The following is a 9,842-nucleotide window of genomic DNA, read 5'->3' on the forward strand; positions in this document are numbered from 1 at the left end:
AACAATTATCTCAATGATCACAAGGAATAAAAAGAAAACCCCACCATTTTCAGATTTATATTTTCTATATATCACATATATAGAAGGAACTTACACCGCGACCCTGAAATGGAGAAGCGGAGAAGAGAATGATGATGATGATGATAGAAGGAACTTAGAAGGGTTTGTTTTAGTTTAGTTTGTCATTATATATTAAACAGTACAATTGTAATTGTGTTATCAACAAAACAAACCCATAAATAACTATGAAAGCACCTGCACCTTGCAGAATTAAATACCCATTAACTTAAAACTGTATTTGTGATGCTTATATAATATATAGAATTAAAGGACTATACACAAGTCAGCACATTTTATATGATTTGCTAAAGCATAATGCTATCTATTCATGTGAGCGTAAGGGTCTCAAAGAGACTTGGAGGGTAACTTACCCATAAGGTGTTTCTTGGTATTCAGCTCTGGCCTAAACATGATTATGAAACACTTGGGTGCGAAAATACAAATAATTAAACCAAAGCTTGAGGCCAAAATAGCAAATATCTCTATAGCCACAGTGAACTTTCCAGGAGAACTTAAATAAGCTGGGATGAAAGTAACCCAAACTGCACAAAATATGAGCATACTGAATGTGATGAACTTGGCTTCGTTGAACGTATCAGGCAGCTTTCGGGCCAGAAATGCCAAAATAAAACAAAAAAGAGCCAAGAGTCCTATATAACCCAGCACAGCCCAGAATCCTACAGCTGAACCTAATCCACATTCCAGGATGATCCTTTCTTTGTAGTGCTTTAGGTTTTTGAAGGGAAAAGGAGGGGATGTTGTTAACCAAAGCACACAAATAATGACCTGTATGAGAGTGAAGGCAAGGACACTGAGTCTCTGCTGTGGAGGCCCAAACCACTTCATGACATTACTGCCTGGAAGTGTAGCCCTGAAGGCCATTAACACCACTATTGTTTTCCCCAGAACACAGGAGATGCAGAGAACGAAGGTGATTCCAAATGCTGTGTGACGAAGCATGCAGGACCACTCAGAGGGCTGACCAATGAAAGTAAGTGAACAGAGGAAACACAGAGCCAGTGCAAAGAGCAGCAGGAAGCTAAGCTCTGAGTTGTTGGCTCTGACAATGGGAGAAGTCCTATGTCTGTAGAATACTGCAGCCACACATGCAGCAATGAAAGCCCCAGCCACAGAGAACACTGTCAAGACGATGCTCAAAGTATCATCCCAGGACAGGAACTCTACAGGCTTGGGGAGGCAGCTGTCTCGCTTGGCATTAGGCCAGAACTCAGGAGGGCACCACATACAATTCAAGGAATCTAAGAGATTGATAAACATATTAACAACACAATATACATACAGTATACAAAACACAGAAATTCACCGGAATGAAGAATGAAAAAATTACACTATACTTTACTACAGTAAAACCACTTCATCTAACAAACTTATCAAGAGAAGCAAATATTTTCAATAATACTCTAGATCATCAGTAATATGTTGGGCTGGTAAAATCTTCATTCAGCATTATGTGCTGTGATAGCAAACCTGTTTTGTTACTGATCTCTCCTTCTGCGCATGGTATACAGTCATAGCAGCAGACTGGCCTTCCTTTCTGTACAGCCTTCCTAGTGCCAGGAGGACAACTCTCACTGCACACAGACACTGGCACCTGTGAAAGACAGTAGACAAATGCATATCCTTGTCATAGTATGTGAGAAACCCAGGTCACAATGCTGTTCACAGGTCAATGTTTTTCTTGCTCGTCAGTGAGTAGAGTACCTCTGTTTGGCCCCTCACCCAGCGGATTGCTCTGCTCATACTGAACTCTTGTCCCTTTGGTTTGGAGTTGTAGTGGCCGACCGTCACAAAATCCAAGGCCCCATCTTTTTGAACTTGCCAGTTTATTAGTTCATAGACAGCCACTGGATCACCATTGGAATCAAACGTGACGTGATAACCATTCTTCGTAGTAAAGTCCACTGTCTTGAGCTGGTCGAGGATCTGCAGTGGCAAATATTATCTGAAAACCGCAATCTGTTTTTTATTTTATTTTTTTGCATGCAGTAACAAAAAATGCTCATGTGTTATGTCTGTATATGATGTACAACTATTAAAACAGAAATACCATGTCATTCAAGAACGCTAGGAATTATTTGGGTTTTTGGCCCTGGGGATGCCCCTAATGCAATAATTCTTTACAGCTCTGTACTGAAACCAAAGAGGAGGGGATGGAGGGGGCAGGTTTCCTACCTTACAAAAATTACTTATTGCAATTTCTGCAGCGCTAAGCCCAGAATAACTATTTAATGTAGAAATATTACATAGTCTTCTTTTAAATCTAGGAGATTAATACCTGCCATGGTGCGAACTGAATGCTCTTGTCGCACTGCGTTTCATTACAGATAACACCGTGGATGGCATGCGCTATGGCGTATGTAGCTTTGTACACCATGTTAGTGATACGCAGCTGTGACGTGTCTGTGTACGGGTTCTGCAGCGCGCGGATGTCCTCGCTGCCGTCACATACCCGCGCGCCCTCAGAGACACCCGTCAGGCTACAGCTGAACGAGCTCTCCCAGAATTCCTTTAACAGCGGCGACTTAAGGGCTTGTGCTGCAGAGAGGTCTAGAAGATATTCACGGAGACCTGGAATCACTGAGCGGGGAACACCGCACCTATCGCCCCAGCGCACATGTTAAAGCGCAGAAAATCTGCATTAATGATCCATGTCTCACTGCCAATCCACTGAAGAGGACGCGGTGGATTTCTCACCAGTTCTTCCAATAAAAGTCGCATTTCGAATGAGGCCATAAACGCTACTATTACTCGGGCTGTTGATCTGCGGATGACGTTCGCAACTCTCTCTATTTTACTACGCGGATCTGTTCTGTAAAAGGCCTCCGAGTACTCCACACAGATCCCCTTCTCCTGCGCAGCCTTTAGAAACGAGGCCATTGCGTAATTCCCATAATCCGAGTCACTGCGCACTGCTCCAATCCATGTCCAGCCAAAATACTTCACCATTTTGGCCAGCGCTGCCGCTTGGTGGTGGTCACTTGGCACAGTCCTGAGGAAGGAAGGGTACTGACGCTTATCGCTCAAACACGCGCAGGTTGCCAAATGACTTACCTGTTATTCAATATAGAAAAAAGTATGTATTATTCGTGTGTGTATATATGTATATACCTCAATACGGGCAGAATGTAAGACATTGCTAAAAACGCTGGACATTTTGGCATAGCCTGCAGTATTCACCTGTGGGATTCCAAAAAGACTGAATATTCTGGCCATGTTAAGTGTGGGAGTGGAACTAGACTCTCCTATGAGAGCAGTTACTGCAGCGGCTGCAGATATTGGATACACTGTTGTATCACTGAAAAATCGTTCCATGCCATTAGCAACCTGAAATGCGACTTGGACCGCCATGGCGACGGCCGCGCACGAGTCGTATATTTGGTAACCCAAAGTAACCCTTGGCAGCAGATCTGTGCTGTTGTTGATCTCTTTGATGGCGAACTCCATTGCACGTGCAAACTGCAGCTCTCTGAAATCCATACTGTATAAGAGAGACAATATTGATTGCAGGTGGAACAATTATAATGTAACTTGATAATTTGTCTCTAAGTCCATAGGCCTTGCACTCTATTCACTCTCACACTCACAGACCTCCCAGAGCACTGTGGTTGCAGTGGCAGCCTGGTGTATGTGTTTGATTCGGATCTCATGTAGTTATGAATGGAGAAAATCCCTCCAACCACAAAGTCTCCATTCATATAAAGTCCAGGTAACTGAGGCTCAGTCCACAGCCTGCAGGAGACCGTGTCAGCTTTACACACTGCAGGACTAAGCCCAGGAGTCCACAGCATTGTTATAGAAATTAGCAGTTTAGAAGTGAGAAACATGGCATATTCAGATGTTCCCAGCTCTCTCTGAAGGCCACCATCTTGCAGTGATTTAAATATCCACCATGATGTCCAAGACACCTGGGTGGGACGCGGGAGGCGTCATTTTGTACTCTTGTTTTTCCAATTACTGCAAATGAGGTGTGAATCTGCAGTTAACCCTCTTCCTGCAGACATCAGAACATAAAACATTCACGTTAATTTTCGCTAATATTAATTATGATTTTAATTTAGTACTGATATACAGAATTACTTCAGTTAACATTTTAAATAAGAAATGTATGTTAATGGTTTATCATGACATTTTTTTTCTATTAAAAATAGAGAAACAGCAACGATAACAGCCATAAGACGTGATTTTCACTTAAAAAAAAATGCTGCCGGGCATACGAACAGGAAATTTATTTTCTTTCCTTTTTACCCTGAAACAAAATAAAAACATATGAACCTTCTGCGATGGATAAGGACATACACTCTCAACATGAAAATCAACAGACATAGTGCATATTATGCACAGATTCAGATAAATAAAATACAACCTCTTTAATCCATTTCAGGTCAGATTTATTTGATTTTATGATCAGTTTCTGAAAGGTCCGTAATTTTGGTCATTCCAATTTCCCTTTAAAAATCACTATCAGCAGAATGGACAGTTGCAAAATCTGATCACAGAACCAAAAAGAGGAAACAAATTTTTCAGTAACGGTTTTTGAAATGACAATCAATAATCAGATTAATTCCGCAGTGGTAATTCAATTCAAAGAAATAACATACTAATAAAACAGTGTTTAGAAATAACTTCTTGATTTCCTTTTATTTCAGCATGGCTGGAACACTGCTGTATTGTAATTTTATATATAGGAGACAAAATGAGCGAGTGTACGTCTCCATCTGAATATCACATTCAGAATGTTTTGAAAGTATTTAATGTTAAGAAAATGTCTTTTGTCCCAGGTGTGTTCCCGCCTTGCGCCCAGTGATTCCGCGTAGGCTCCGGACCCACCGCAACCCTGAACTGGACAAGCGGTTACAGACAATGAATGAATGATGAAATGTCTTTGCTTTGTATACTCTCTCTTCTGTTCACACACACACAATTAAAATAAACACGCTTGGTATTGTGCGATTTAACAGACGGCTCAAAACAGTAACAGTGCTTCAAGTTTCCTTTACACCTTAAGTTAGTGACACCTTACAGCAGTAAGTGGCTGGTTGCACATGTAGGTCTGATGTCCAGATTTTGGAAAACCGAATATATACATATAGCTTGATTTTTGCAAGAACAAAAGTTTTACTTAATATTAAACATTTTAGAACAATATGAATGGGCAAGCCAGGTGTTTGTACTTTCCTTTTACTTTGACAGAGACAGAAAAACGAAAAAGAAATTGTCTCTTTTATTAAATTATTTTTTAACAACAAAATAGAAAATCCAATGGGCAAAATGTACACGAATTTGAAGGGAGATTTCACATTATACTTAAAATAATTTAAAAATTAATATTTAGTAGTCAAGGTAAATAAAAATGTATGCTAATATGCTCTCATGGGCAGTAAGAGGCAGTAGCTGAAGGTTCATATCAGATTTGCAATACGGAAGAAAAACAACAGAAATTCCTAATTAACATTCCTCCTGTGCCCAGCTCACACCCCTGTGATTTGAACATAATAGTATGGTGGATATTTAAAGCACTGTAAGACAGTCATCATGGCAGAGAGAGCAGGGAACTTCTGAGTATGAGATGCAGCTCTCTTTGTGTCTGATGATGTTTGTATCAGTGTTGTGGATAACTGGGCTTAGTCCTGCAGTGTGTAAAACTGACACGGTCATCTGCAGGCTGTGGACTGAGCCTCAGTTACCTGGATTTTATATGAATGGGGACTTTGTTATTGGAGGGATTTTCTCCTTTCATGACTATATGAATTCAGAACAGAACACCTACACCAGGATCCCACTACCACCACAGTGCTCAGGGAGGTCTGTCTGTCAGACAAATGATAGTCCTGTTCTTATGTGTTACACCTGCAAACATAATTGTCTAATTGTATATTATGTGTCTTATACAGTATGGATTTCAGGGAACTGCACTTTGCTCGTGCCATGGAGTTCACCATCAAAGAGATCAATAACAGCACAGATCTGCTGCCGGGAATCACGCTGGGCTACCAGATATATGACTCGTGCGCAGCAGTGCCCATGGCGGTCAAAGTTGCATTTCAGTTTGCTAATGGCATGGAACGATTTTTCAATGATAGAACCCTGTGTCCAGAATTTCCACCTGCTTCTGTAACTGCTCTCATAGGAGACTCCAATTCCACCCCAGCACTTCATATGGCCAGACTACTCGGTCTCTTTGGAATCCCACAGGTTTATATTCACAATTGTAATAGTGTTATATTGTTTGAGGAGGAAAGATGATATACGTTTTAACTTTTGCTCTTGCTTTAAGGGTTTAGTAAAATCAGAGGAATTAATATAGCTTCCACGAATATGTTTAATTCATTTTTCTATTTTTAATAACAGGTCAGCCATTTCGCCACCTGCGCGTGTTTGAGCGATAAGCATCAATTCCCTTCCTTCCTCAGGACCGTGCCAAGTGACCACCACCAAGCGGCAGCGCTGGCCAAAATGGTGAAGTATTTTGGCTGGACATGGATTGGAGCAGTGCGCAGTGACTCGGATTATGGGAATAACGGAATGGCCTCGTTTCTAAAGGCTGCGCAGGAGGAGGGGATCTGTGTGGAGTACTCGGAGGCCTTTTACAGAACAGATCCGCGTAGTAAAATAGAGAGAGTGGCGAACGTCATCCGCAGGTCAACAGCCAGAGTAATAGTAGCGTTTATGGCCTCAGGCGAAATGGAAGTTTTATTAGAAGAACTGGTGAAAAATCCACCGCGTCCTCTTCAGTGGATTGGCAGCGAGACACGGATCATTAAAACAGATTTTCTGCGCTTTAACATGTGCGCGGGGGCGATAGGTTTCGGTGTTCCAATCTCAGTGATCCCAGGGCTCCGGGAGTTTCTTCTAGACCTCTCTCCAGCACAAGCTCTCAAATCACCACTGTTAACGGAATTCTGGGAGAGCTCGTTCAGCTGTAGCCTGAGGGGTTCGTCGGAAATCTTTCGGGAATGTGACGGCAGGGAGGACATTCGCGCGCTGCAGAACCCGTACACAGACACGTCACATCTGCGCATCACTAACATGGTGTACAAAGCTACATACGCCATAGCACATGCCATCCACGGTGTTATCTGTAATGACACACAGTGCGACAAGAGCATTCAGTTCGCACCATGGCAGGCATTATAGACCTTAGATTTTAAAACAACCCCATGACAGTTTTAAAATATACATTTACTTGATATCTCTGTTAACATTTTTTATATAATAAGTCATGCAAAAAATAGATTGGGGTTTTCAAACTGTTTCCCACTGCAGATACTTGACCAGCTCAAGAGAGTCACCTTCACAACGAATAATGGTTATCGGGTCACATTTGATTCCAACGGTGATCCTGAGGCCGTTTATGAGCTCATAAACTGGCAATTTCAAAAAGATGGAGCCTTGGATTTTGTTACAGTGGGCCTCTATGACTCCTCCAAACCAAAGGGACAAGAATTAGGCATTAGCAGAACTATCAGCTGGGTGGGGGAACAAGCAGAGGTAGCGTACTCATTGATTAAAACAGATAAATAACAGTAATCGGTGAATAGCATCATGGCTTTCAAATCTTTTTCCACATATTATAACTATGATTTGCATTTGTCTGTTGTCTTTCACAGGTGCCAGTGTCTGTGTGCAGTGAGATTTGTCCTCCTGGGACTAGGAAGGCTGTACAGAAAGGAAGGCCAGTTTGCTGCTATGACTGTATACCATGTGCAGAAGGAGAGATTAGTAACAGGACAGGTTTGCTATCACAGCACATAATGCTTAATGAAATTTTGACCCTTTTCACATATTACTGTGAATTCCAGTTAAGGAAAATGTAAAAAAAAATGCTGATGCTTTTTCATTCTTAGATCAAACTGTTTTAGAAAAATCCATTTCACTAAATCCAGTATCATTTGGTATTAATGTGATCTGTCTAACATCTGGTTCTGAATATGCTTTTCCTCTAGATTCTTTGAACTGTATGCAGTGCCCCCCTGAATTCTGGCCTAATGCCAAGCGAGATAGCTGCCTCCCTAAACCTGTAGAGTTCCTGTCCTGGGATGACGGTCTGAGCATCATCTTGACAGCATTCTCTGTGGCTGGGTCCTTCATAGCTCTCTGTGTGGCTGCAGTGTTCTACAGATATAGGACTTCTCCTCTGGTCAGAGCCAACAACTCAGAGCTGAGCTTCCTGCTGCTCTTCTCACTGACTCTGTGTTTCCTCTGTTCACTTACTTTCATTGGGAGACCCTCTGAGTGGTCCTGCATGCTTCGCCACACAGCGTTCGGTATCACCTTTGTCCTGTGCATCTCCTGTGTTCTGGGGAAAACAATAGTGGTGTTAATGGCCTTCAGGGCTACACTTCCAGGCAGTAATGTCATGAAGTGGTTTGGGCCTCCACAGCAGAGACTCAGTGTTCTTGCCTTCACTCTCATACAGGTCATTATTTGTGTGCTTTGGTTAACAACATCCCCTCCTTTTCCCTTCAAAAACCTAAAGCACTACAAGGAGAGGATAATTCTGGAATGTGGATTAGGTTCAGCAATAGGATTCTGGGCTGTGCTGGGTTATATAGGATTTCTGGCTTTTTTCTGTTTTGCTTTGGCTTTTCTGGCCCGAAAGCTGCCAGATACGTTCAATGAAGCCATGTTCATCACATTCAGTATGCTCATATTTTGTGCAGTTTGGGTCACATTCATTCCAGCTTATGTCAGCTCTCCTGGAAAATTCACTGTGGCTGTGGAGATATTTGCTATTTTGGCCTCAAGCTTTGGATTGATTATTTGTATTTTCGCCCCCAAGTGTTTCATAATCATGTTTAGACCAGAGCTGAATACCAAGAAATATCTTATGGGCAAGGTAACTTCCAAGTCTCTTTGAGAGCTTCAGAAATGTTTAATAGATGGCAGCTTACTTTAGAACCATAACTAAAATGTTTTTTTTTATATATATACATATATATTTACCAATATATTTTTAAAATAAGCCATATTTGTAAGCTGTAATGTTTAATAATTATCTTTTGTTATTCAACTACTTTAAAAAATTTTAACAATTCTGAAATGTCAAAATAGAAATCTGAAGTACTTGTTATCACATTTCCAGTAAATATTTTCATGCTGATTTATATAATTGATATAATTATCATAACATCTTGTAACACTGTCACAAAGTTAAAAAAATGTTCTAAATTCTAAATACTAATTCAGAAATGTTTGGGATTGATGCATCAAATGTTTTCAGTGATTTTATTTTCATTATTTAAAATATTCAAATAATTATCATAATATTATAGACGTACAGTAAACACATTACTGCTAATCCTCAAGAAAAGATGTCAATTTAAATTTTGATTATCCAGTCCAGATAATGAAGAACTGACACACTAGCAATTGTACACACGCAGATATATTTCACAACAGTTTTCTTTCACTAGCTGTGAACAACTGATATCATGTTAAAGTGGTCTGTCAGAATAATGTTTAAATCATTTGTAATATTACTGTTGTTAGATTATACTAATTGACTTATTAATACTCACTCACTGAGAAACTACACTTTGCTCAACTTTGCCTGTTACAAACACTAGACCTTATTTAGCAATTTAGCATGTTTATTTATGTCGCACTGCATGGTGTGCTCTGTGTAATATCAGGTGTAACTTTTTAATAATTTGCTAACCGCTAAACTAGCTCATAGGTTGACCAAAACACCAGCAGTCCATACATTATTAACCACAAATGATTGCGTAGCATTGTATTCCTGCTCGTTTGGGACAGTGAAT

At 40.7% G+C, this 9,842-nt stretch overlaps 1 protein-coding gene and 1 pseudogene across 1 annotated transcript; one reads left to right on the forward strand and one right to left on the reverse strand.

Annotated features, from left to right (window-relative positions):
* Positions 1-405: 405 nt before the first annotated feature.
* LOC136709446 (extracellular calcium-sensing receptor-like) lies at positions 406-3,869 on the reverse strand (annotated as a pseudogene).
* LOC136709447 (extracellular calcium-sensing receptor-like) lies at positions 1,126-8,938 on the forward strand. Its single transcript, XM_066684693.1, has 7 exons — positions 1,126-1,147; positions 5,781-5,883; positions 5,973-6,273; positions 6,430-7,206; positions 7,345-7,569; positions 7,689-7,812; positions 8,025-8,938. The coding sequence occupies exons 1-7, from the start codon at positions 1,141-1,143 to the stop codon at positions 8,936-8,938; spliced, it is 2,451 nt and encodes an 816-aa protein (XP_066540790.1). The 5' UTR covers positions 1,126-1,140.
* The last annotated feature ends 904 nt before the right edge of the window (positions 8,939-9,842 follow it).

The sequence above is a fragment of the Hoplias malabaricus genome, chromosome 11, assembly GCF_029633855.1.
Source record: "Hoplias malabaricus isolate fHopMal1 chromosome 11, fHopMal1.hap1, whole genome shotgun sequence".
Taxonomy (NCBI): Eukaryota; Metazoa; Chordata; class Actinopteri; order Characiformes; family Erythrinidae; genus Hoplias; species Hoplias malabaricus.

What these genes read in the sequence shown, in the direction of transcription:
- LOC136709447 (XM_066684693.1), top strand. An exon ending in CCACCACAGTGCTCAGGGAG is followed by an intron (nt 5,884 to 5,972) that starts GTCTGTCTGTCA and finishes TGTCTTATACAG; the next exon opens with TATGGATTTCAGGGAACTGC. An exon ending in AGAGATTAGTAACAGGACAG is followed by an intron (nt 7,813 to 8,024) that starts GTTTGCTATCAC and finishes CTTTTCCTCTAG; the next exon opens with ATTCTTTGAACTGTATGCAG.